The sequence below is a fragment of the Python bivittatus genome, unplaced genomic scaffold (genome assembly GCF_059951505.1).
Source record: "Python bivittatus isolate LINGU-HERP-01145 unplaced genomic scaffold, Pbiv_v1 ctg000980_np1212, whole genome shotgun sequence".
NCBI lineage: Eukaryota > Metazoa > Chordata > Lepidosauria > Squamata > Pythonidae > Python > Python bivittatus.
The window spans coordinates 36,578,509-36,606,372 of NW_028277125.1; the positions used below are offsets into that span (position 1 = coordinate 36,578,509).

The 27,864-nt window shown below is 38.0% G+C and overlaps 2 protein-coding genes across 4 annotated transcripts; one reads left to right on the forward strand and one right to left on the reverse strand.

The window, feature by feature from the left end:
- Positions 1 to 467: 467 nt before the first annotated feature.
- Positions 468 to 8,264, reverse strand: DTYMK (deoxythymidylate kinase). The gene is made up of 5 exons (XM_007438368.3): positions 8,053 to 8,264; positions 7,094 to 7,202; positions 5,317 to 5,407; positions 2,760 to 2,957; positions 468 to 2,036 (listed from the first exon to the last, which is right to left on the reverse strand). Exons 1-5 carry the CDS (start codon positions 8,180 to 8,182, stop codon positions 1,926 to 1,928), a joined length of 639 nt encoding a protein of 212 aa, XP_007438430.1. The 5' UTR covers positions 8,183 to 8,264; the 3' UTR covers positions 468 to 1,925.
- Positions 8,265 to 9,204: 940 nt separating this feature from the next.
- Positions 9,205 to 27,172, forward strand: ING5 (inhibitor of growth family member 5). 3 transcript variants are annotated; one of them, XM_007438366.4, is made up of 8 exons: positions 9,205 to 9,776; positions 12,177 to 12,248; positions 13,674 to 13,840; positions 15,154 to 15,265; positions 16,366 to 16,459; positions 19,943 to 20,078; positions 20,797 to 20,858; positions 22,844 to 27,172. In XM_007438366.4, exons 1-8 carry the CDS (start codon positions 9,737 to 9,739, stop codon positions 22,881 to 22,883), a joined length of 723 nt encoding a protein of 240 aa, XP_007438428.1. In that variant the 5' UTR covers positions 9,205 to 9,736; the 3' UTR covers positions 22,884 to 27,172. The 3 variants fall into 3 exon arrangements, with proteins under 3 accessions (XP_007438428.1, XP_007438429.1, XP_087987884.1); XM_007438367.3 differs by having other exon boundaries at positions 9,207 to 9,780; XM_088131758.1 differs by lacking the exon at positions 9,205 to 9,776 and adding an exon at positions 9,874 to 9,993.
- Positions 27,173 to 27,864: the final 692 nt, after the last annotated feature.

Below are 27,864 nucleotides of genomic sequence, written 5' to 3' on the forward strand. Positions count from 1 at the left end.
GTAACCAAATCACTGTTTTTGAGAAAGTCTCAAGGCAGTTAGTGGAAGAACACACAAAATTTTTAAAAAAAACAAAACTAGTTACCTAAGAATTCTATAGAATTTGGGGAAGGTGCCTTAGCCTCCACTGAAGATGATGTGCTGAAACTCTTGCTTTCCTTCCAACTCAACATTTTTAACTATTATCAACTGATTAACTAAACTAAATTTTCCTCCAAATACAAAATTTCCAGGAGAGGTACTCTGCAAAAAATTAAAAGGATTAAAACATACATGAAAGAGCTAAAAACAAGGAATCAGCTGTCCTTTTCCAATAAAGATGATGATGAAATTGAAATGCAAACTGCACTCTTAAATCATCTTGTTATTCAAAAGATTTCAATTCAATCAAGCATTTGTTTGAAGAATTCAAACAGGACTTGAAACTGGAATGGGAGAAATCTTTACTTTGATAAAAGATTTAATAGGTATGTCTAAAAGAATTGATGACCAATTTAAAGACTTATTAAGGCAAATATTAGATATTACTCAGACAGCTAGTCAAGCTTATGATTTAAGTATTAAAAATGCCTCTAATATAAAAAAGATTCAGCAGGATATCATTGAGGTTAAAATATCTCTAGCAAATTTTGAAGTCTCTAACAAATGAAGCAACCTCCATATCAGAGGTATTAGCAAAAAAGCTAAGAATGATGTGATGAATTACATAGTAACATATGTAATGATCCCTTCCCAGAAGTACATTACTCTGAAGTGCACAGAATTCAAATTCCAGGCTAGCAAAATTCAATAGATCAAGCGATACTTTAATTACATTTCTTAACATATAGAGACAAAATTATTCAGGAAGCTCATAAACAGAAAGAAAGAAACTTGAAATAAATGTTTTGTTTTATTAAGACTTTAGCCAAACTACTTTACAATAAAGAATTGCATTTAAATCTCTTGCAGAACTATTGATAAAGGAGATTCAATATAAATACAGTATTGTATAATCCTGTATAAGTATTGTATAATGAACTCAAACCATTGTGTATTTAACTAGAATCACTGTGTATTTATCTTGAATTTTGCTACAATAGGCTCCATTCTTAACTATGGGTGGTCTGTAACCCAGGTGTTCTTAACCCAGGGCCCACCTGTATTTCAAACTCTTCCAATAGATATTCCTGACAAAACTCTTATCAATTGGCACAAAAAACTTTTATTATTTTGCTTTAATTCAATATGCAATAGAATATATTGTTAGTCTGAAATGGTGCTACCAGACTCCTCCTGATTTTTGGCTACCAAAGACTAATATGGTTGTCCTCCTACAGTGATAATACCTGGAAGTCTCTATGTCAGTTTGGGGAATTATTATCAGCATCTATACAGGAAGTATATTTTAAGCTCTTACATCAATGGCATCAAACTTCCTTAAGAATCTCAAATATATCTTGTAAATACCTCGGCTTATTAAGTACCATTAGCCAAACATGCCCACTGCATGCTTGAAAATATTTTATTGATAAACTTACTCTGCATATTACAAATGGAATTATTTTACTACACATACACACAATCTTACTATAGTGAGACTAAGTTAATGCACTCACACACACACTTTTACTCTATAAAAAGTAGAGTGTTGAACATATTAAGTCTCTCTAAATGGAATAAAGAAGATATTACTCCATTCATGCATTTCTGCTCCAGGTCTAAGCCCCTGCAGAACTGCTTTCTAAGGAAAGGATAGGCTTCCCTCTTCTAAAACTCCACACTCTATAGAGGAATAGAGATGATAAATAGTAAAGATTAACAAAAAACAGCTTGGCCTCTCAAAACAGATACACACACATGCATGCAGATACATACTGAGTATGTGAATGCAAATAGTGCAGAATTTGATTAAATAAGATCTGACTGTAGGAGTTACGTCAATTTCATTTCCACAGTTCTCCTAGAGGTTTGCGCTGAGCTTCTTGCATAGTCTCTTCTGCAAAGGATTTAATTTCTTTGTGCAAATCTTCTACACTTTTCGAAGCATCAATCAACTATATTCAAAAACAAAACATACACAAATGAAACATTTCTTCTCTGTATCAACTAAGAAAAATGTGTCAGTGAAGGAATTCCCTAAATTCAGCTTTTCAGCCAAACTGAAATGGCTTACTCCATCTTCTAGTCATAAAAAGTTTAAACAGCTAATAGCTTTTTATGACCAGGAAACCATAAACTCTGAGTACAGCTATCCTGGTGCAGGAAACCATGTTGCAGTACTAATTCTGCTTGCCTTTTATCTCTCTATCTGGAATCTATATGTGATTCTTTCATTTGTGCTAGAAGAAAAACAGCACTGTTCCATGTAGCTTGATCCTTGGAAATGGACATTAGAAAAGAATTCACACAGAAACACACAGCCATCAGAATTAGGGTATGTAAAGTTCTTGGCTTCAGGAAAACACCACTTGAGCAGGGTACCCGATACAATTCCCAAGGCGAAGTTACAGTTAGTACAATTCCCAAGGGTAAGTTACAGTATTCTCTACTTCTAAGAGCAGTTTCTACTGATTGTACATTCCCTACCTACAGTATATTGTGATGGCAGAGTGCTTCATTGCATCTTATTTACATTTTACCATTTTTTTTCATATATTAGATACTATAATCCCATTTAAAGCTTTTCCTTTTTCAAGAAATATTAGAAATACTTAAACATTCAAGATTTCTAAAACATTTAAAGAATTCTAAATATTTTTTTATATTTAATTTCTTACCTTCCAATTTAAAGATTTATCTTTCATCAGATGGTAAAAGCACTGTAGAACTTTCTCCTGAAAAGAGGTGTCCTCGTATCGTTCATTTCCAAATTCTCCCCGTTTGGCTGCTTCTGATGTGCTCAATTGAAGAAAAAGGATCAAATCTGGCTTTGGAAGCCCCACATCAGGTTGCTTGCACCATTCCAAGGAGAAGTTCTGTTTGGAGGGAAATAAGAGATGTGGTAAATAGTTAAAGGAAAACAAAGAACTATTTGATAAGATCATGGGAAGATAAATTATTGATCTACTTGTTCAGTATTGTCCACACTGATAAGACTCTCAACAGACGGGCATTCTTGTAGTGTTACACAGATAATGTTTGAACATAAGATCTTTACATACAACCAGGTGTGCTACCAGCTACAATCCTTCCCCAAAGACTAGAGAACAATAACATTGCAATCCTGCACACTAGCTATCAAGGAAGCTAACGGGAACTTAGATATTAACATAATACTGTTAGTCCTAACAATTACCTAAATGATAACTTTGCTACAATTCAGTGACTGCACTTTTATGCCAATATGAACAGAAAGCAATTTTTTTCCATTGTGATACTGCAGGAATGGAGAATCTCAGGTGAACCCTCTCTCTGAATCCCACCTCCATACCTTATGAGCAACACTGGCAGGCTGTCTTGGCAACTAATACCTTCCCTGAAGTGGTAAGGGAGACAGCCAACACCGGACAGAACTTCTTTTGTGTATTATTTTAGATTAATTTTCTGATATTCTGGTATATCAGAATTTGCTGCCTTTGTAGCCAAAAGTGCTTAGCCTTTCAGAAAAACAGTTTCAAGATACACTTGGTTGTTGTATTTTAAGGTTAACAAAGTTGTTTTTTAAAATTATATTAATTTTTGGTTTTTGTTATTGTTGTTCTGCTTAGCTCCATGGATAGATAGATTTATTTATATATTTATATATTTATTAAATTTGTATGCCGCCCATCTCCCCTGGAAGATCCTGGATGAAACAGATTATCTGGACCCCTTCCAGTCGGGTTTCAGGCCTGGATATGGGACAGAAATGGCATTGGTCGCACTTTTAGATGATCTCTGGTGGGACTGGGATGGGGGTAGTGCATCTATCCTGGATGTTCTTGACCTCTTGGCATCTTTTGATACCATTGACCATGGTATCCTTTTGGGTCGGCTGTGGGAGTTGGAGGTGGAGGGCACGGTCTTGTGCTGGTTCACATCCTTCCTCCAAGGCCAGTCCCAATTGGTGTTGACAGGGAGTGAGATCCAGCCCGTGGCCCCTGCTTTGTGGGGTGCCGCTTTGTGGGGTGCTGATGATACTCAATTATACATCTCTGTCCCAGGTGAATTAAGTGATGCTGTGGATGTTCTTTCACAGTGGCTGGAAGCTGTGGGAGTCTGGATGGGGAACAACAGGCTTCAACTGAACCATGGGAAAAAGGAGTGGCTGTGGGTTTGGGGCTCTCCCGTATCTGGGGTTTTACTATCTTTGGTTCTGGATGGGTTTGCACTACCTCAGACAGACTCAGTGCGCAATTTGGAGGTCCTCCTGGGCTCACAACTCCTGCTCAAGGAGCAGGTGGCAGTCATGGTTAGGAGGGCCTTTGCTCAACTTTGTGTTGTGCACCAGTTGTGCCCTTTCCTGGATCGGGAAGCCCTTCTCTTGGTCACTCATGCCCTGGTCATCTCCCACATTGCAATGTGCTCTACATGGGGCTACCCTTGAAAAGTATCCAGTAGTTGCAGCTGGTACAAAATGCAGTGGCATGGGCAGTTTTGGGTACCCCTAGGGCTGCGCATGTAACACCTCTGCTGCATAAGCTGCATTGGGTGCCAGTTTGCTTCTGGGTCCAATTCAAGGTGTTGGTTATGACCTTTAAAGCCCTTCATGGCATGGGCCCAGGTTACCTGAGGAACTGCCTCGCCCCAGTTACATTGGCCTGTCCCACCCAGTCCAGCAGGAAGGGTATGTTGTGGACCCCATCAGTTAGAGAATTTTGACTGGTGGGGTCTAGGAGGAGACCCTTTTCTGCCATCACCCCTGCCCTGTGGAATATCTTGCCCCCCAAGGTGAGGTTGGCCCCCATTCTTCTGACCTTCCGGAATAATGTTAAGACCTGGCTCTGCCAACTAGCATGGGGATCCAACGGGGGCTCCCAGCACTGGGGGTGGCTGGCGCCTTGAAGATACTCTCTCCGTCTTTTAACTTTGTAGTCTTTTAATGTGTTTTGTAGTTTTTGAATGTTTTATACTTCTTATTTGTGAGCTGCCTAGAGTCACTGATAGTGAGATGGGTGGCATATAAATTTGATTTATAAATAAAATATACAACAATCCATCTTAAATCTTAAAATGGATACCCTACCAAAGCCTTGATGCTAAATAACAAAACTTTGCAACACTGTGTTATATAAAAAAACCTTATAGCAAGCAGAAAATTGACATAAACTATCTGATTGTCCAGAGATTGCTGCTAGAAGAGGGAAAATAAGATTTTGATGCAATGCTAGACTAATATATTTCTTTTTTACTTACTTCTTTTGCACCTGTGAAGGCTACTCCAGAAAAGGCGTATCTGTCCACTATTAGAGTTACACCCTGGCTTAATTTCTCTTTAATAAATGGCCTGAACAAACAGAGTGACATATTGTTTGTCAAAAATAAAAAGTACACTCTAGAAGAAAGCAATGATGCAAAATAGAAGATTTCAGTACTTCTCCTTTCTATAGAAATTATTTTAAGAATGCATTGTTCATAACATCTTTAATATAATGAAGATAATATACCAATCAAATTAGGCTATTCAAAATTGTAACCAATTATAGTTTCATTAGTTCATTAGATAGTTTTTGGAGGCATATATAGTCACTGGCACTTGGGCAGCTCTTTAAGGAGAGTAAAATGTGTTTGCTAATAGTTTTCAATGCCTTCACTTTCTTAATTACAGTTTAAAAAGTATGTTATATTATGTTTTTGAGAGTCAGTTTGGTTTAGAGGTTTAAGACTAGAAACCGGGAGACCATGAATCCTAGTCCCACCTTAGGCATGAAGCCAGCTGGATGACATTGGGCCAGTCACTCTCTCTCAGCCCTAGGAAGAGGGCAATAGCAAACCACTTTCAAAAAACCTTGCCAAGAAAACTGCAGGGGCTAGTTCAGGCAGTCACCAGGAGTCAACAATATCTCAAAGGCACAAAGAGAGAGAGAGAGAGAGAATGTGAACCTTTACAAGAATTTCAGTACAAATTTTTGGGTAAGTGTATATAATACTGTACCATAGAGCTGCAATCTTATGTTCTCTGAGATTGTGCTCCAGGGAATTATAACTCAAGGTTGATTTTTTTCCTTCTCTTAATTACTATGCCTACCATACCTGTAACAGGTTTAATTAAAAACATTTAACTGAAAGGCCTAGAAAAATTATTCTACAACTTGCATTATCTTTCACTTATAAACAGAGGTTTAAGAGCCTGAATTCCATTGATTTCATGCTAGTAAGCACAGTCAGTAAGATAACTGTGCATGAAGATATAAGAAGCTAATATTGTGCTCTTATCAAAAGAACACACAGGACAAAAAGCCAAGACTACATATTTGCCAGAAATGAGAGACAGAGATATATAATGTTGAATATTGTAATTCTAGAATCTAGTGGGGGTGGGCAGTAGAATCTCTATAGCAGCAATTCATTTTTTAAAAAACTTTTGGAACAGTATACTTTAAATTTCTCTTGTGTTAAAGATACTTTGCACCTGCTGCATTATGTTGTTCTGTAACATTTCTTCACCATAATTCTGAAATTTCTGAATCTTGACAAGAGTCAATATTCTTTTCCTGTTTTCATCCCCTGGTTATTTCTCCCACCCCTTTCAGGAAATATGTCCAGAACAATCCTATCTGCATTGTTAGAGCTTTTTTGGAACAGCTATCAAAAGGGCAGAAATAAGAAAAAAAGGCACTGTGCTTTATCTTCCCAGAAATAATGCTTAGCCTCCTGAAATAATTCTGCTCATTGAATTACCTGGTAGTTCATAGTAACAAGTTTTTGAACTAAGTAATCAAATTCCAGCCTGCCTCCTTTACCTTTTCTGTCACTGAAAATACTCTTCGAAATCAGAGTTGCCTCTCCAACCTGAGAAGGGAATCTAAAAATCTTTGGGATCCTGGGACATCCTATGAAGACTATAGGATTGCAGCCTAACACAATATTCAAGGCTCATAAATTCATAATTTCCCCAAAGTAAAAGGTAAAATAAAATTGGATTTAATGGGAACTCATTTGGGTCCCTAGTACTAGATAAGAATTTTTTTACACTTGCTCCCAACGATTAGCAGAAAACAGTAAATGCACTGTGTGGTCCTCCAAGTTGTTCTTCTTTTCCAAGTAGGAACTTATTAGCTGACCAGTTTCTGTTGACCTTTCTGCAATAAACAAATAGGAAAAAATGAAATAAAACACACATCTTCAGTGTCTGTAAATCCTTTAATTCTCTTTAAAATATGATCACATTTGACAGCATTACATAAAATGTAACTGCTTTATCTAAATGGAAATTACTAAAATGATAGCTTTCATTTCTGCAAAATCCAGTTGAAAAGTATGGCATGACTTCAATGTGCAATTAAAGTGTAAATAAGTACATACAAAAACTGCACATTTTGAAGTGTAAGAAATAGTTAAGGCTGTATATGCCTCTTGCCTCCTTAGTGTCACAGTCCAAGTGAACATGCAAACAACAGGATCCTAATGGAGTATCAGTTCAGTTAAATATAGACCAAGTCACAAAAAATAGTGGAAGTAAAGGAAATATATTGTTTAAAAGCTCACTAGTATGCTGACAAGGATTAAATGTAAGCATATTCTGTATAGAACAAGCTACTCAAAATGCAAGTTCCAAGAATTCCAATCTAAAAACTTACAGAAAAGCTTAAAAGTATAGGCCAGGATTACCTGTGGGCATTTAATCTATTAACTACAGATTAATCACAGATTATAATAAATCACTGATACAACACTTTCCCTGATATTAACAGCACCATCGCAAAAGCACATTAGTTGCCTTTTCTCTCTTCTACCAACAGCTGCTCAATAAACAGAAATTCAGCAGTGTCATCTAAACCATGGTTGCATGGTTCTGAAAGGCTGCACCCACTGAGTTTCATTCTGCTGTACGAGATACAGGCATTCTATTGAGGCTATTTTTCTGTAAAGTAATTGGGGCGACGTCGTTCTTGCATTGTGTAGCCACTCCGGAGTCTGCACCCCACTTACCAGGAAACCTGAGAAGTTCGGCCCGATGCCCTCCTGCCCACAGGGCCTCCACCAGCCTTCGGCTCTGTGTGCTTTTGCCAGCTCGGTCCACCCCCTCCAGGACAATCAAAGCCCCTCGTCGGCCCGCCATCGATAAGCCCTTCCAGTCTCTGTCCAAGACGGAAAAACAAAGCCACTGAACTTGCAACTTCCCGCGCTTGACACAGTCATAGAAATTATTCTTCCGGCGTGTAGAGCGGCCCTGCTGTTGCCATGGAAATCAAACCTGAGGTGAAACCGGAAGCATAGTTCACGCGCGAACACACGAGGTTGTAGAAAAACGCGCGCCAAGAAATAAGCCCGCCTGTCCTCGAGGAGAGGAAAAAAAAACGAATTTCTCTTGAATACCAGAAAGAACCACGAATTAAGGAAAAGCGCGAGCACGGAAGCCGATCGCCCAATGCTCCGTCGTGGACTCCGCTTCTTCTCTAGGCTGGCTAATACTATATTAACTCTTAACCTACCATATTTATTTACCTCCAAGTCTTTTTTAAGCTGCTTTGTAGAAAATGCTGTACGGTGTAAATAAACAATCGCCGATCAGTTTGAAGGGGAGGCTGGGAGAACCGCACGTGTTGCGAGATAGGGTTTAGAAATAATTTTTTAAAATACGGGATTCATCGTGGTGGTAACTCTTTCAAAGCAGCGGGAGAAGAGATCGCGCAAGACTCTCGTATGCACTATATTTGTTTAGTGAGAGAGCGTCTCAAGCTCATTGGAATATATTTCCGAGGATTTATTTTTATTCATTAGATATATATGCCACAACTTTGCTTCAGATGCTGAAGGCTGAACACGTAGCACTCCTTTCCTCGTTTATCCCCATAATGACCCTGGACGAGAATGACTGGCTGGCTCCAATAACCCAGCGAGTAATTGGATGGACTTGGCGGACTTGAACCCTGATCTTTCCGAACCATTTCAGGTTAACCACGGCGATATGTAACCCCACTCTCACAATTTTTTTTATTATTTTGTTTTTTATTCTTTCCGTTGGATAGCGGTTCGCAACCCGTTTTGAGCCCATTTCCTCTCTCTTGGTGTATCTTAAATATAGGATGCCGGCTGGAATAGGACAAGGGAGAACTCTCTTTACTTTGAAAAAGAAGTGCGAATAAATACACCAAAGAACCAGAAAACAAGAACATTATTCAAATAGACTTTACATAAGAGGAGAAAGTGGACATCCAAGCTGTATATTTAAAGCTGGAAATATTAAGCAACTGATTTTATTTCCGTCGCGGCTTTTCATTAGAGCTAGAAACCGGGCGAGTCGATGACACGCGCGTCCCTTTACCAGCATCCGTACAAGCTGAAGCCGCAGGCACGCGCAGTTACTCCAATTACTTCAAGGAGATAGTGCTTCCCTGCGGACGCGCGCCGGGCCATCTTAGACAAAGTTTCCAGCGTCCAGCCAACCTCGCCCACTGGGGGAGAAGCTGTGCCCGGACGGCTCCCGGCGTTCCAGTCCTCGTCCCCGCCCTCTCATTGATAGGTGGTGGCGCGGCCAATCGGTGGCGGCGTCTCATGACTATGCGATGAAAGCTCGGCCGGCCATTGCGAAGGCGCTGGGGTGACAGCGCCGAGCGCGCGACGGCTGAAAGGTGGGCGTCGGCCGGCTGGTTGGCTACTTGGCTGACTCGAGATGGCGGCAGCGGCCTTGTATCTGGAGCACTACCTGGACAGTGAGTGAGTGCGGCGTTGGGGAGGGTGGAAGCTCGGCGTGGTCTTGCGGCTGTTACATCTGCGTCACAGCCTGGGGACATTAACCGGCGAGGTATTTTTGCTGCGTCACACCTCTAACTACGCGCCGAGAAGGACATTCAGCCGGGTCTGAGGGCTGTAGTTGATGATCTTCGCCGGTAGGGGCCGCTTCCGCGGTCCTCGCGGTCAGTGCCACCTGTAAGCCTGTTATGCATTCTCCCGGTCCTTTGAACTTGGAGCATTGTGGGTTTTCCCGGGTGGCCTCCCGTTTACGACAGGGCCCATCTTCCCTTTGAACAACCTCGTGGCCGTGAAAGTCCTCTCTTTTCGTACCTCGCTGCGGGTCTGCGCAGTTATTTAAAACGGTTATTTAAAACAGAGTTTCAAGAGCAAAAATGAGTCATCATTACAGATTTTTCTCTTGAAACTATTGAGCTATCGCGGTTTTTTAAAGCGAAGTTGCATTCTTCCAACTGGCTAAGACGTCGAAAGAAAGCTTTCATTCAGCACCCAATAACAACGAGAGTGAGTTATGGAAACATCACAACGAATGCTGTCAATGCTGATTTCAGGACCGCAGCGAGGAAAATTCCAAGAGGCAACTAGGAAACAACCAGATATCAGCAACAACTCAGCCTTTGCCATCCATAAAGATTGAATTGAGAATCCTGTCTGCCCCCATGTTAGGCTTATCCATACACCCTTGTGGATGTGGGTGCCTCACATCCTTGACTGGATGAAAGTATGTCCCTACAAATATGTATAGCTCAGGGTTAATGTGTTGCATCACTTGAGTTCTCTGAACTTGATTTTTGACTGCAGATATTGCATTACTGTACTAGGTAACATCAGTGCAGGAGTTTTGGAGAAGTGAGTTTCTACCTCACTGCAGCAAGGGAGATGATACCTTTTATATAGGCAGCAGTATTAAGTGTTACGTTATGTGCAGTGATTGATTAGTCTGGCTGGGAAAACAGCACTTGCAACAGGAAAAGTGTTGTGTTCTGCTTTTTCCCAGCCCAGAAAATGCTCTCAGCTAGGGCTGACACTGAGTAGCCTGTCCTTGATCCCACCTCCTTGATCAAATTTTCTCTCTTCCCAAGGAAACAACCATTTTATTGCATGGAAATGGAAATGTGGCAGGGAGCTACAGCATTGTGCAACCAGCTGAAATAATGTACACTGAATTCTCTGAAACTCCCATTTGGGTAAGAAATTAAAAAAACAGCAAAGCAGAGGCCAAGAACCAGCTGGGCAATGAGTTTCAGGAGTGAAGCATTGCAAAAGTAAGCAAACAGATTGGGGATGCCCCATCACTTAATAAGCTGAAGAGATTTCCCTTAGAAGCAAGCAAAATATAGCCCATTGGATTTATCAAAGGTGCTAAAGGAAATACGGAACCATTCTGTCACTGACAGCCCATTTGTACATACATTGGAATATCAACCTCCTGGAAGAGCTACCCTACATGATCAATACTTTTATTATCAAACTACAAAAAAAAGGGGGGGGAGGAAGGAAAGGAAGAGGCTGCATCAGTGATTATTTGTTTTCTTCAGCAGCCAGAGCAGAAATGGCCATGAAAAACAAAACCCAAAAGCTGGATAGGATGAGTAGTTTTGAAGCAGGCCAATTGGAGCCCCGCAAGTTGCTGATCTCTCTCACACTCCTATTCCATGTGACACGGAATGTTCACATAGGAAGTTATACTGCATTTTCCAGTGAAAGACACTCTGCCAAATCACCTTGATCTGTCTTCAGTCTCCCTCAGCAACAGGCTGGCAACAAGATGGAAGCTCCACTGTGAGGATATGCAATTTTCTCAGATACCCAACAGCATTGATAAAAGGTCCATAGGATTAGAATGCCAAGTGTTAGAGATACCAAGTGTATGGAAATATGTACCAAAGATGTATTATAAGTTCTTGTGAAAGAAGTAAAGTTGGTGAGAGAATTCTGAGCAATATCTTCTGCCATTACCCATAATATTGTTAGAAAACAGGGAAAGTGTATGGTGACAGCACTGCAACTTTAGCTTTTTTGCTTTTGTTTTTTTTTCTGCTAATATCTTCTGATAAAAGAACATTCAGAGACAGCAAGAATATTATTGAATAGAACCAATGAGGTGAACAGTGGTTGTGAGCCACAATTATCACTTTTAATTCTCATTCAGAGATTTCAGAGTATCTTGGGCTCCAGCAATATTTGTTTTCCAGCCTCAGGCCTGTGAGACCAACCAGCATGTATAACTGGGAATGAACAAGATGTGTGATGGGAAGAGATAATAATGATAGTTGCAAACTGTTGTCTGTAGTTAGAAATTTCATTTGAATAGATTTGTGATATGAAAATAATGCAGTCTCTCTGTTTTTGTTTTTCAGGCATTGAAAGCCTCCCCTGTGAGCTACAGAGAAACTTCCAACTTATGCGTGAACTGGATCAGAGGACAGAAGGTATGTTCACGTATACTAACAGATCTTTTTCAGATAATACAGGGGTGCAACCTGTGGTTCGAGGATCACATGTAGCCCTTGGTCTAATTTAAAAATCCCTCTGCAAAAGATCAGTTCCAAATCATGATAAGAGATACCTATCCTTCCCTGCACTTTCTCCTTGGGAGAGAGTTAAGAGAGTATCAGAAAGAGAATGAGAGGAAAGGGGGTATTAGGAAAAGAAAAGTTATGTACTTTTGGTTCTAGTCCCACTTGCTGCTTGCTTTATCTGTATCTCTCATGTTAGCCTCCAAAATGTTAACCCTAAGGCAATATAGTCTTTAGTAGAAAAAGAGTTTCCCATTTCTGATGTAATGTATATTTAGCTTGTGTTGGATTTGGACAGGTCTGAGAAGACAAGTTTAAGAACTCGTCATACGTTTTTTTAAATAAAACTCTGAAACAATTAAGATTATTTTCCCTTCTTGAATCTAATTATTTAATGATAAGAACCAAATTATTGATATTTTACTTTTATATATGACTGATATTTTAAAGGACAAGCAGATATTAGTATTGGTCTAACAGTGCTGGTACTGTAGTGCTGTTGAGTAGCAAAAATGTGGTATTAGAAGTAGCATATTGTCTTTAACTTCAGTCCTCTGCTTGCATATGGGAAAGAAGTATTTGAATTTATGGGCTATTGTTGGAAAACAATTGTTTAAATCAAACTATTTCAGATGTCTGAACACAAAGGGATGTGTTCCTTCCAGCAGCAGAAATTTAATGTTTTAGTCTGCCAAGTTACTATTTTAGCCATTTATATTCAGAGAGTCAAATAATATACTAGTCTCTTTCTTTGACTAGCTGATTTTTTGAGGCAGAGTGAGATGTTTTGTTTAGTTCTCTTCTAATGTTAGTGTTTGGTTAGTGTCTCAAATCACAGATCATGATATATTCAATAACAGGCTCTATCCATCTAGTAGCATGCGTAAGGATTTTGTGATAAAGAGATGGCTGCCAGTGAGTTAGTGGGTGAAGTAAGTTTAGTAGAGATTGAGGTACTGAAGTCTCAGAAACTGTGGTGCTAAGGATTTTTAAAATTATAACATCTCAGGGTTGGAACTTCCATTATCCTAATTTAAAAAAAAAATTAAACATATATTGAAAATGAGAAATAGGTTTTTGTTTTGTTTTGTATGGTTCCTGAAACATTTCAGTTGTAAAATGCAGTTAGATCCTAACTGTGTTTATATGAAAATAAATCCCAGTCAGATTAGTAAAACATGCCCTAGTAAATGAGCTCCTAACTACAGCATCAAAACACAATTTCTTATTTCCCTATTTGGACAAAACCCTCATTGAATTATTTGAGGTTTACTGATAGGATAAGGTTTGGATTGAAATTTCAGTTTTATACTTATACTGTGTCTCATTGCCCTTCAGACAAGAAAGCAGAAATTGATAGTCTTGCTGCACAATACATTTCAACAGTGAGGAATCTGTCATCGGAGCAACGAGTAGAAATCTTGCAGAAGATCCAAAATGCTTATACAAAATGCAAAGAGTATAGTGATGACAAAGTGCAGTTGGCCATGCAGACCTATGAGATGGTAAGATTAAATAGAGCAGTGATACTGCAGAAGACTAAGACAGTGTCTATGTTTCTGAGATCTCTTATCTAACCTTTTAGTTTGTGTTTCAGATGGCAACATTTTTTAGTGTTTAGTAATTGCTGACTGACAAAGAGATGAAAGCTCTATGTGCTAACATATGTGCTTCAGCTAACATTAATCATTATAAATTTTCTGATTTAGAGGATTCCTAGTTTAGATGGGGATTATGTATAAGATTGTAATATTTCCTCATTTAATCTTTTACAGTATGGGAGCAATAGTAAAAATGTGAAGTCTAAAGTGAGTAATACTGACAAGTAACTATATTTGTCAGTGGTACATTTATCAAAGGTATCTCTTTAGCTGTGTTTCTGAAATGGATTTATTCATTGGAGTTTCACTGAGGAGTATATTAACAGCTGTGAGACAATTGGTAACTCGCATATTGTACTAAGCCATGATTTTTTAACCATGGCTTATTGACAAGCCAGAATAACCATACTGTATACACATGACCCTGAGCCATAACTGATAGAGTCTGCTTGGTAAAAAGAATCTCCATTCTTATGATAGTGTTCCTTTGTTGCTGCACTTACAGAAAAATGCTTCCATTGTTGTCTGGGAAAAAAGAATTGTAATTATCGTGTGTTGTTACCAACATGAAGCCTCAGAAAAGCTAGCAAGCAGCCAAGTTTAATCTACCTGCCAGCGGCACTATCAGATGAGAAAAACATTCAGGCATATAGAAATACAGAATGTAATGATATGGTATATTCAGTTATTTAAAACTAATTAATGAAATATTTTAAAAAATGTAACCTAATTCTATAATGTTTATAAATTCTGTTTCATCCATTTGATGCTTTCTTTTTTCCTTTTTTGTGTGTCTTTTTTCTCTTCCTTTTTTTCCTTAAAAATGCTTAATTAAAAATTATAATTATAAAAAGAATGTAACAGTTGGAAGGGACATTGCTAATCATCTAGTTTAAGCCCCTGCAAGAATCCACTGTTACAGCATCAGATGGCCATCCAGCCTGTGTTTATATCCTTGCAGTAAAGGAGAGTCTGCCGCCTCTTGAGACAGTCTGTTCCATTGTTGAACAGCTCTTATGATTAGGAAATTATTCTTGAGGTCCGATCAAAATCTGCTTCCTTGCACTTTAAACCTATTCTTGTTTTGTCTTCTGAACATGTCTACCCAAACTTTTACTTGATAGACTCCTTTCCTGTAATAATCTAACTGTTAATTAAAATACTACTTAAGAAAATTATTTTTTTTCAGCTGTGTGGCGTTTCTCTCTCTGATACAGGTGGACAGGCACATTCGACGGCTGGATGCTGACCTTGCCCGATTTGAAGCTGATCTGAAGGATAAGTTGGAAGGCAGTGATTTTGAAAGCCCTGTGACACAAAACCTAAAAAGTATGGATGTTGTGACAAGGATTATGGAGCCTTTAGAACTTGAATTAATTTTTTAATAATATAATTTCCAAATTCATACTCTGGCTTTCTTTTCCAGTAGAAACTTTTTTGCATGCAGCATGAGAGCTTCACCTTGTCTGTGAGCCAAGTAGCACAAGTACCACAAGCGCCCTCCTTCTGTGGGCCTCATGCTTGTGCACATGGATCCCCCAGCACCTTCCTTCCCTGGGCTTTCCTACACTTGCACACACGCTTGCATCCCCCAGTGCCCGCCTTTCCTGGGCCTTCCTGCGTTCACATTCACACATCCCCCCCCCCAGCATCCTCCTTCCCTGGGCCTTTCTGTGCTCACACCCACGCACAGATCCCCCAGTGCCCTCCTTCCTTGGGCCTTTCTACACTCACACACATATCCCCCAGCGCCTTCCTTTCCTGGGCCTTCCTGCCCTTGCACACACGCACGCATCCCCTGGCACTCTCCTTCCCTGGCCTCCCTGCACTCACACGCATGTACCCTGCATCCTTTTTCCCTGGCCTCCTTGCGCTTGCGCCACACTCCCACACCTCCCCAACTCATGCAAGGCCTGTGCTGGGCCTCCCCATCCCCCTATGGCACCCCTGCACTCCTTACCTGGGATTCCTTCTGCTTCCTGCTTAACACCCCGTGCGTCTTGGGGTTACAATGACAACTAGACCTGTGTGGATTATCGTCGCTAAGTGATGTGGTCAGGTGACATCTCACTTTACAACCATATCACTTAGCAACAGAAATTCTTGTCCAATTGTCATAAGTTGAGGACTACCTGTATTAAGTAGTGTGAGGGTAGGAGCACTGCCTGACCCCACTGCTATGGTGCAGTAACGGTAGGCTGTAGGAGCAGCACAGTTTAGCTCAATACACTTTCCTTCCAATCATAGAGAGGAGGAAAGCATATTAATGTGGCCTTGAGGACTATGGTAATCTTTAAGCAAAGCTTACACCTTGCCAGGTACCTGCGTGATTACTCAGTTGGGAATGGCATTGGAAAAAAGCCCCATAAAAACAAAAATCACATTACTTTTTGTAATAGTATAGTTAATGAAAAATAACTGTATTTCAGAGGGAAGAATTCCAAAGGATAAGAAAACCTCTCGTGGTCGAGGCCGGCGAACATCAGAGGAAGATGCTCCAGTGAAAAAGAAGCCAAAACGAAGGTAGGAATTAGTACAGTCTATAAGCAAGAGTTCTTGGGTTTTGGAAGGGGAAATTCCTTTTTGCCTTTGTTCTTTTGCCTTCTGTTCTGGGAACAGACTGGCTTCTGATGGGTTTAAAAAAAACACCCCAACCTGGAGAAGTGTTGGAGAGTGAGCAGAAAATAGCCATTAGGAATAGTAGTCTCTAGATTGGATATCCTAGCTCACAGAGAATAGTTGTGAGTATGCTTGGGATAAAACTGAGTTTTGGTTGCAGTTGTGGTATACTGGGCAAAACGTGCCCAAGCTAACTGGTACTGTCTGTACCCTTACCACAGCTTCAAAGTGGCTTGCTTACCTTTTATTGACATTTCCTTACACTAGACCTCCATTTTGGAGTCAGCCTTCTGGTTAAGGCAAGTTAAAACCAGACCAAAGTGATCAGTCAGGAAAGTGGTATTTTCCATCAGAAAACCTTCAGTGCTGCATGAAGAAGTATCCCAAGGGAAGTCATTGACTACTTGCAGGGCTCCAGTTGGTCTGCAGGACCACCCCTTCCATCCAGCCACAGGGCTTTCTGCCCTTATGACATTATCTGCTTTGACTGCCAGAGAGATCAGAACCTTCCAAGCAACCATATATATATATATTTTTTGCTTAGGTGAGGGAAATATTGACTTTGTGGAATGCCTTCTACAAGATCACGATTCCTGTTAGTAACCTCCATGCAGCCTGCCTCCTCCTCTCCCTATTGACAGACACTTGGGCAAAGCTGCTGCTGCTGCAGCTATCAGGGCAATGAAGAGCAGAAAAGGGGAATGGGATTCTTTTCCTTCTTAGCTGCCTGCTTCTCCTTCGTGGCAAAGAGCAGATCATTCATTTGTTCCTCTCCTGTTCTCTGCACTTCCCTTTTCTTTGTGCTTGGTGGAGGTTACTGCTGCACTTAAGCCAGCTGTGACTTCTTCCAAGAAAGGTGGTTAGCTGTAGCTTCTGTTTTTTGGGTGGTCGCAGTGGTGTTTCCAGCAAGTGTAGAGGTAAGGGAAGGTGCATTGAAGGGAAGAGGAGAAGAGGCAGCAAAGGATCTGCATTGGGGTAGGAGGGAGAAGCAAGCAGCAGAAGAAGAGAAAGATTCCCTTATTCTTCCCTGCTCCCCAACAACAGCAAGTGTAAAGTGCTACCCCTGTGTAAAGACAGTGACTCTACCTGCCTTGTACCTGAGGCATGGCAAGTGGATTGTTGTGAGAATGGGAGACAAGCACATTCTCAGGAGTTGCCTGGATAGGCCTACAGCTGATAACCTAGTATATACCTTCTCTATAATTCCTAAAAAAACATTATGTGAAAGTCCTGTTTGACCAAAGCCATGATGGGCAGCAAAGGTTAATGTCTGTGAGCCAATCTGATGATAACCACAACATATGGAAGATTGCAGTTTGGAGTGTATGAGGAGTAAATGGTGAAAAGCATGAATTAAGGAATGAAATAAATGAAAGAATATTGATAATTATGTAATAGATCTGAATGAAGGTGGTCTGATCTTGTGCAGTGGAGCTGATGGATACTACAAGGAAATGAAGTTGTATGCTTAATTATGAATGAAACTGTATAGGTATCACAAAGTAACAAATAGAATCATCTAGGTTATTGTGGATGCAAGTGAAAGTAGGAGTCCATAGATTTGTGATTGCTGCATGTTATGTTCTTGTGAAGATATTGGAAGAACCCAGAGATAAATTTGGGGGAAAATGAATGTCTCCAGGGGAGAAATAATTTTATTAGGTAACATGAATTTATGAGTGGGAACAAGACAAAAGAGTACAGAAAAAAATATTTAAGCTATTCGGAAACCCAAGAATAAACAAGAATTGTGTTTTTTTTTATATGTATCATCTTTGAAAAAAGTCTATTTTTAATAATATGATTTAAACATAAGACTATTCATACATACACATGGCAAAGGAATGAATGTGAATCCTAGAACTATTTTGTGTTCTGGAATGGTAGAGAATAGGTCTTGACCTTCTGTATGATATCCTTTCAGGGATTTGAAGAGTTCTGTCTCGTTTGCCCTCTATCTTTTCTTCTAAAGAACAAACATACAAAGGTCTTTCAATCTCCCTTCATAGAATTTACTTTCTAGTCATTTGGTCATTCTCATTTCCTTTTTGAACCCATTCCAGTATCTCTAACTCTTTTTTAGAGTATGGTGCTCAGGACTGAATATAGTATTCAAGATGGGGTTTCAGCAATACAGAATAAAGTGTAATTCTAGTTCCCATGATTTGGAAACTCTATTTCTGTTGGTGCACCCTAAAATTACATTTGTCTTTTTTTGCAGCCACACTGCTGGCTCATATTCAGTTTGCAATCAACTACTATTCTGAGATCTTTTTCATAAATACCCTTACCAAGCCAGATAATACCAGTGCATTTGATTTCTGTTTTGTAAGTGAAGTCCTTTGCATTTGCTGCTGTGGAATTTTATTATTCTCAGTTAATTTCTCTTATTATCAATATTATTTCTGGCTTTGAGGCATTAGTTATCCTATTTTGTCTTGTCTACAGGCTTGTTAAGCATTCCTCACCTCTTCTTTCAAGTCATTAATAAAAATGTTGAGAAATAGAAGGGATATTGCCCACTTAATTGTCAACCCATCCAGACCTCACTAGCTTGCTAATCAGAATATCGTGGGATACTTTGTCAGATGTTTTGCTGAAATCATGATATTGTATATCCATAGCATTCTCACAGTTTATAAAAGAAATTTCTTGATTAAAAAATGCAGTAAAGTTAGTTGACAAGACTTGTTCTGACCTCTGGTTTTGATTGCAAATCTATATTTATCAGCTTTCTATTCAGTTCTTGGAATTGGAGAAATCATGCAACATATCTGAAAAGCACCTCTCCATTGAGTAATTATTACTCAAGAAGCACTATTTCAAAAAAAAATTCTCTGAAGTGTTCAAATTCATATTTGCACTAAGCAGCTTCTGTTGCATTGTAATAATAAGAGCATATTGCTTGCTGTCTGCTCATCACACAACTACTTTTATGCATATTTATTTTTATTTAAAAGGCTACAAATGAGGAACAATACCATCTCTACTAGAATTTCGACAAAGAAATAAGTTATTTCAACAGTTGTTACTTGTTCAGGATTTTTGAAAAACAACTCCATGTTTGCTGCTCTCAGAGAATGAGAACTAGGGAGCAAAGATTTTTTTTTTTTTATCTGGGATTGGCAGCTCCTCATGTTGCAGTGAATGAGTTAGTAGATAGTTGATGTATAATTGAGTGATTGATATATCTGTTTGGAAGTTAGAGATAAGTGCTAGTTGAACAGCAAAAATAGTTTCTGAATTTCCTTGTGATTTTATTGGTATGGGTACAACTACTTTTAATATTTAAATTTTTGAACCCTTCTAGTTAATGACAAAACCCAACATTCTGAATTACCGAGTCACTAACATCCACTCAGTTCACTTGTATTTATATCATTGCAGATCTGAATTAGTTGATACCATCCTGTCAGTTCACCCTTCTGATGTCTTGGACATGCCAGTGGATCCCAATGAACCCACATACTGCTTGTGCCACCAAGTATCGTATGGAGAAATGATTGGTTGTGACAACCCTGACGTGAGTATTGAAATAAACCAATGTATGACAAATGCTATGCATTTGTGCTATGGGTTGAAATTGGCTGTCTAAACCAGAAACAACTGCCAGTCCAGTATAGGATTCTTCACAAAATCACAAGCCAATCCCTGGTTCTTACAGAGTGTCAGAACATTGAGTCATTTTGTACACTTCTGGGAAATAGATTTTATTTTGCAAGAATTTGTATTGCAAATGTGGAAGAAGTGGCATTGCAGTAGCTATTTAAAATTACACTGATTTGTAGGCTTAAAGGAGAGAAAAAAGAAATGCAAAGCAAGAAACCATAGCCACAGTAATACCATAGAAGCTTTCTGCAGACTTTCTTTGTTACACAACTTTGGAAGAGTTCAGTTACTGTATTTTTTTATTTGAAAAGATCTGTATATTAAAATTCACTGCATGTCATTGCTCCATATTTCATACTGCAGCTCACATAGGCACACAGAATATGTACTACTCTGAAATCATGCCTATATTGCCAGCTAATGTGCTCCTGTTTTCTTTGCTGTAAAAAATAAATCCTGTAATTCTATAATATAAGCAATATTGCAAGAAAGAATAATATTGTAATCAAAGTTGCTATTTCTGCATTTGATACTCAAGGACCAGGCATTTGTTGATCAACCAACCTCATGTTGCTAATAAGACTGATAAGGAAAAATAATACCATTCATCTTTCTTTCAACCCCAAATATAGTGTCCAATTGAGTGGTTTCACTTCGCTTGTGTGGATCTCACAACCAAACCCAAAGGGAAATGGTAGGTGCCATGAATTATTTGCTTTCTGTTCTCCTATTTTCTTTACAGATCATTTGTCCCAAGAAGGTTGAAGATACTGTTGCTAAGATATGTTTTGATTTAGTGCTTTTTAAATTATTGTGGAAGAGCTCTTCCTTGATAACTGAGTTTATAATATAAGGCAACCCTTCCTCAATCTAGCATTCCTCTTGATGTTCTGGAAATTGTAGTCCCAAGATATCTGTCAGACGCCAATTTAGGAAAAATTGATCTGATGCGATCATTGTAAGCATATCTGCTGGGAAACATATCCTATTGAATTTAGGAAGGTATACCATTCATCAAATTACTTTACGAACAAGCTACTGTTCCTTTATTTGCAAATAAATTTCACTGAATTCTGTGAGACTTAGAAATATGCTAGGATTTATGTATACATCTGTGAATTTGCAGAGTGACTTTTTTAATTAGCAAAATACCTGACATCAAAGTTGGAAGGATACATATATACACACATAACATACATCTTATATATGTTTGAAAGTTTACATACATTCTTGTGCAATGTGACTTTAAATATACAGAGACCATGAATGCATATTCTAAAATCATTGGGGTGAGTATATCACCAATAAAAATTGGTTTCTTGTATTCCACATTGACAATCATAAAATTATTCTATGTTGTTTAGTATCATTTGTATGAAGCTGTGTATGAACTAATTTTGTATAACTTTATTTGCTTCTAAATTCAACCATATTGTGAATACATTTTTAATATGTGTTAATTGTTGGACATATCTTAAATGAGAATAGCAGCAAAGTAGCATATACCTTTGGGATTTTGTACAAGAAAATTGGTGGGCATTCCTCTGCTCTTCATTTAAAAATAATTGATTGTTGATCTGAGAAATTTTAAAGAAGTAGCTGTTTTCTTCAAGAATGTCACTAACGGTTCTTTCTTTAGTATGCAGCTTCTATATGCCTACTAGTATTTTTTCTGGCATATATTTTCTTTTAAATTTTCTGATTTAAATTTAACACCATAAGAAGATACTTAAAAATGGTTGTTTCCTTCTTAAACCTGGGGTATTTCCAGATGGGTAGTTCTTAGCATTAATAAAGCATAGCTTAAACCTGCAAGAAAAATGGCAGATAGTTTTTGAAAGTATTTTGATTTCTTTTTATGAACATTCCACTGTGTTCCATCTATATTAGTGCCTTTTTTTGTGTGTGTGTACCTTCGAGTCAGTCTTGACTCCTGGTGACTGCCTGAACAAGTCCCTAGGTTTGTTTGTTTGGTTTTTTTGTAAGATTTCTAAAGTGGTTTGCCATTGCCTTCTTCATAGAGCTTAAAGAAAGTGACTGGCCCAAGGTCATCCAGGTGGTTTTGTACCTAAGGCAGGACTAGAACTCATGGTCTCCTGGTTTCTAGCCTGGTACCTTAAGTACTACACCAAACTGGCTTAGTGCCTTAGTACTACTCTTTTGTCTTTTTAAGGACTGTGGGTTTGGGCATACTCAGTTATATATTGTTTAGCTTAGAGGTAGGCCATAGACTGTGAGGTGATATCATCTGCTTCATCAGGGCACAAATAGTAACCTTTCTCCTTCCCTGAATCTCTGCTCTTTGAACAAGTGATCTAATAATGAAAGAAATCTCCAAATTATTTGCATGCTTCTCTGTGCATGAAAAAATAGTAGTTACTTCCTTGCACAGCAGTAGAATGGGTTGACTTGTTCATGGAGGAAGAAACTGTGTTATATGCCCCTAAGTTCCTTTCTGTATGCAGAGAGAACCAGCACAGAGATATGTGAATGGATAGTGTATGTATGTGAATGAATGAAAAATAGGGGAAGTGAGTATGTCTGTGACTGTAAATAGGGGACATGAGACCTCCAGGTGTCTTCAGAGTAATCCATTCATAAACCAATTTAATCCTTTGCCAAATGTGAATGGTTTCGCAGAACTATATTGAGCTAAATATAATGCTTTTCTTTTCTTAGGTATTGTCCTCGCTGTGTGCAGGAGAAGAAGAAGAAGTAGAAATGATGTGCAGTATGAAAAAAGTTTAATATATTCCTATGTTGCAATATTTTGTCTTCATCACCAACCCACCATGTTTGGCCTGATACAAAACAGTAGCCTGATGTTCTCTTTATTAGCCATCTTAATGATAAAACTGGGTTATAGAGGACGTGGATTAGGGATAATTATTTGGGTTACAAAGTACACTTCTTTGGCACTGTAATCAATGGTATGAAGTACTTAAGAGTAGGTCTGCACTGGAATTTCTGCTAATATATTTAACCCTGTGAAAATTGCCTGTGGCCTTTCATATGAAGAGGACAGCATTTTTTGTTACCAAAAATATAATCACTTTGGGAAGCATCCAACAGTGTCATTCTGCTGGCGGAACGGCATGTTTTTTCTTCCATTTCCCAATGCATCCTCTAAAATTATTTTAGAGATTTGGAATGAGCATTGGGAAATGGAGTCAGTGAAGGAAGAGTCCTATTGTGTGAGGAGGATGGAACTGCATAATATTTATGAAGTCTTTTAAATCCAATATCAAAACTTTTATGATTGCTGATAAGGAGTGGAATCACATAGCTCACTTTTGCAGATAGAATTTCCATTTGTACAACATTGGATTCTGTTCAAGGAGGGGGTTCTGATTTTGAACATGCAGTTTTGCCCCTTTGGAAATAAGTTTGCACAGTCATATTTCAAACAAAGAATAGAAGTAATTTGTATTTGACTAGGGGAGTTCACAAGTAAAATTCAGGAGTTATACGCATATTCTTATTGTTTCTATGTACTGCTACCTCTGGACTTCATTCTGGTTTCACTGAAATTGCATGCTCATTCCTACGGATAAAAAAACTGCTTAATAAAAACAATAGTTAGCTAAGAGATGGATGTGATATCAATATAGTATAAATCCCTCATAAAATAAAGTAAGATTTAATATTTTAAAATAAGTTTTGCAATGTTAACAAAGGACCAGAAAACTAGTTTTCAGGGAATAACAGTTTTAGGAAAGGAGAAATTCATGTAACTGCACAAAAATATTTGATGGAATGTTATATTGAGGCTTGTCTGATGTGAAATGTTCATGTTCTGACTTCACTGAGATACTTTCTACTACCTAGTGTAAATAATGGCATTCTTTTCTTTTCTAACTTTTCTAAGTTTCTCAGGTAGAAGATAGGCGTCTCCCCCCCCCAAAAAATGCTGAAAGTGCTTCTTTTGCCTATCTGTCACTATTCTCTCGGTAGTTCAGGGTTTGCATGCTTTTGTATAATTCATAAACCTGACAATTCTGTTCAGATAGACGAAAAGGTACACTTGTTCACCAAGGACTCTGTCATACAATCTTCAGCTTTTAAATTGTATATTTTAAATTTTAAAGTAAAAAGTGAAGGCAGTTCATTTTTAAAGGGGAGAAGTAAATAGCCAGTTCCCTAATTTGCTACAGCTGGCTTTAGGTCTAATGTAAAAATGATTGCCAGTAGTGATTAACAAACAGCCAGTATATAACACACACAGTTGTGCTAACTACAATTATTCAGCTGTACAGAATTTAAGATTTTTTATATACTGTCAAATGTTAATAATCAGTGCACTCCTTTGAACAATTGTCACCATCATAATGAATCCCATTTCTGAATGGGATCTGAAAAAGCAATCTGAAAAAGCAAAACACTAGATTTTTAAAAAATATACTCAACATTTTTAGTTTACATTTAGAAAAAACTCTTATAAGAGTGTGGTTTTTATTATGGAAGAATGCACCTTCTTACACTTTTTTATACACAATTTTGTAGGTAGTAATGCAGTTCAGTTACAGTAGTCTTTGTATCACTTTAGGTTTTCTGTAGCTGTACTGTACTTGTTTTTTAAAAGTGCAAATTACATTGTTTTCCTAAGAAGGAGAGAAGGAAATAACCTTGTAGTATTCATGCCATAGTATCCTTATATGCTTCCAGAAAGTTGCATTACTATATAATGTTCTGCTATTTTCAAGTTTAAGGATTTTTGGAAAACAGAACTATTACCCCAAGTCAGATTTCTTGAGTTACCTACAAAAGAGATGAAGCAATGCAAAAATAATACTTTCTACAAATGAACCGGAGTGATTGAAGCCCTGAAGTCAGAAATGGGCAGTCTGTAGCCACATAAATGTTGTTGGATAATTCCATCATCTCTCATATCATTCATGCTGATTAGTTGGCAGACATCAGGGATCAGCAGAATCTGGAGAACCATATTGCATCTATCCCTGCCCTAAGTTATGATAAATTCATAGAAAAGAGCAAAATATAAATGTGAAATAGGGGATGTGCTATACTGATCCTCTATAAAATAAATTATGCTTCCATAGGTAGTGATGCATCAGTTTGCTAATCTATTATGGTCTGTCAGATGCTTGGTAATTCCCTTGTTTCACAATCCCAGTTGTAGCATAATAAAAATTACATTGAGTATCTTACAGGATTCTTGAGCAACCATATGTAGTTTTTATAGCTGCTGAGTCATAGTTTTTCTAGCCTCCAGTAAAACATTGATAATACATTTGCATTCATTGACAGCAGTTCTTGTGAGAATTCACAAATCAATAGTTCAGTTATTAACACATATTAATTATGGCTTTTAACCTTCCATTCCAGACTGTAGAGGAATGTGGCATTAGTTTATACTATAATAACGATTACTTTCAAATTATGTTTCTTCTGTCAGTAAGGAGTAGTGTACTGTAGGTTGATGGTAAAGACTCTTTTTATGTGATATCAACAACTAGTGCTGCTATGTAGCTCCTGAAGTAAATTAGATTGTTAACTTTATCATAAACAAGATTTAAGACCATGCTTCAGTCCCAAGGATTTAGGCATTTAGTATGTGTGTGTGAAATATGTTTCACCATCCAATTTCTGAAGAACAGTATTGGACTGAGCAACTATCCCATGTGAACATGTCTATTTTGAAAGAAGACTTTGCACTGATACCAACTAGTTCATGTTTAAAGTTTTAAAATCCATATTGATTTTGAACTTGTCACCTTGATTCTTGTCTTTGGAGAAAGTATTCTGAATGTTGACTGTATCCTGTTTCATTATTGAAACTTGAATGTGAGGAGCTGAGCACAAGTTTCAAAAAATAAAGAACAACTCCATTTTTCAAAAAGAAATCACAGAAGTTATCTTTTTCCCCATCATTTCTCATAAATAAATGTCACAGCCTAAATTTTCCAGTCAGAACTTTAGGTTTATGTTTCCTTTGTAAATGAAGAGAATATTATAAATCTTTTTATTAAAATGTGAAATGTATTTTTGATCATGTTATAGATATATTAGGTATATTATTATAAATAAAGTATTTTTGAGAACAAACATATAAACTACATGTTTTGTTTGTTTCTGAGATAGAAAATAATCCACAAGCTAGAAGTGAATTTGTTTTGCAAACAAAATCTGTATATTTTTAAGTTTTAACTCATGCTTTAAACTTCTGGGAAAGAAAGCTCAGTTGTATAGTTGACTTTTATTTCAAGCTCCATCCCAGGAATCCTTTGAATGATTTGCATTTTCCTTTTATGCTTTATACCTAATCTGGAATATAATTGTCTGATACTCTAAATGGAATTAATCCACATTCACCACTGCATAACATAATCTTATAGGAAACTATGGGAGAAGAGTCTGTGGTTCTGACCAGTTTCATCCCATTCTCATTGCTCAAAACCTCTAGCCTAAAGGGCAGTTGTACATTTGAGGGCATAACCACCTTGAATTCATCCATACTTCAAGCAGTTGTTTCCATCCCAATAGAATTCATGGTCTTCTGGTTTCTGGCCAGGTGCCTTAACCGCTACACCAAATTGGCTCTCACTATCTAGCCAATTATTGCCATAGGTATAATAAGCAACTATACAATATGTACCTCTATGCACAAATGATGGTTGGATGAGTCAAGAAAAGATTTGTCACTGAAAAAGATTAACTTTAGGCCAGGCTTCTTAATTTCTGACCAATGCATTATCTTACATCAGGACAAAAATATTCTAGCCTTCCCTGAGGGATGTTTATGTTGCCATCATTGATCTGAAGGCAGCTTTTGATTCAGTTCTCCTGAGTGGCTATGGTAGGAATGAGCTGTTTCCTCTACTGATTGATGCTTTTGCAATTCATGTTTTATAAGGATACTTCCATGCAAGTTAAATGCATTTTCAGTGGTATTCTGACAGTGTCGATCCACATGCAAAAATAAGTCAAAGGTATATCCTCCCTCCTTTAATGTTTATGCCCTCTTCAAATTTGAATCTCATCCTCCCTCACAAATCTCATAGGTTAGGTTCCCTACTGTTACACTGATGACACTGCTATTTTCTCCCTGACCCAAATTGGCCTCTGTCATAGCCTCTGGGTATTTGCTGAATATTGCCAAATTACTGAATAAACTCTTTTAAAAGGTATTGTTCTTCACCAAGAGATGTTGCTAGTGTAAGTGGAAAAGTAATAGTTTTCTTATAAGTTAAAGTGTTTAAATATTTAGGCATCTATTTTAAGTCACACACTTCCCAGACACAGCGCAGTTATAAGATTTGCTAACTGTTGATGTTAGCAAATTGTTTATTGTTATTGTTTTATTGTAAACAAGGTTAACCTTGGGTGTCGTGTATAATATGGTTTGTGTTTTAATCCTTCTGTACCACCCAGATTCACTGTTGCAAGATGGGTGGCCATATAAATAATTTAAATAAATAAAAATAATAAATAACTGCAATGTGAACATATTGTTCCTTGTGACTATTACAGTATTTAATGCTATAGTGCTGGTCCTGTTCATACCTGCTTTATAGCTTGATCATACTATATTTTGAAGCTATTCAATCTGAGTTCATTAGAATCCTACTGAGAGTCTTCTGTTTTACTCCAACTAGCCCTTTCTTGGTTAGAACTTCAATGTTCCTCTGTAGTAGCCCAAACAAAAATCTGCCTGTAACATTGGCTGAGACACTCCATGG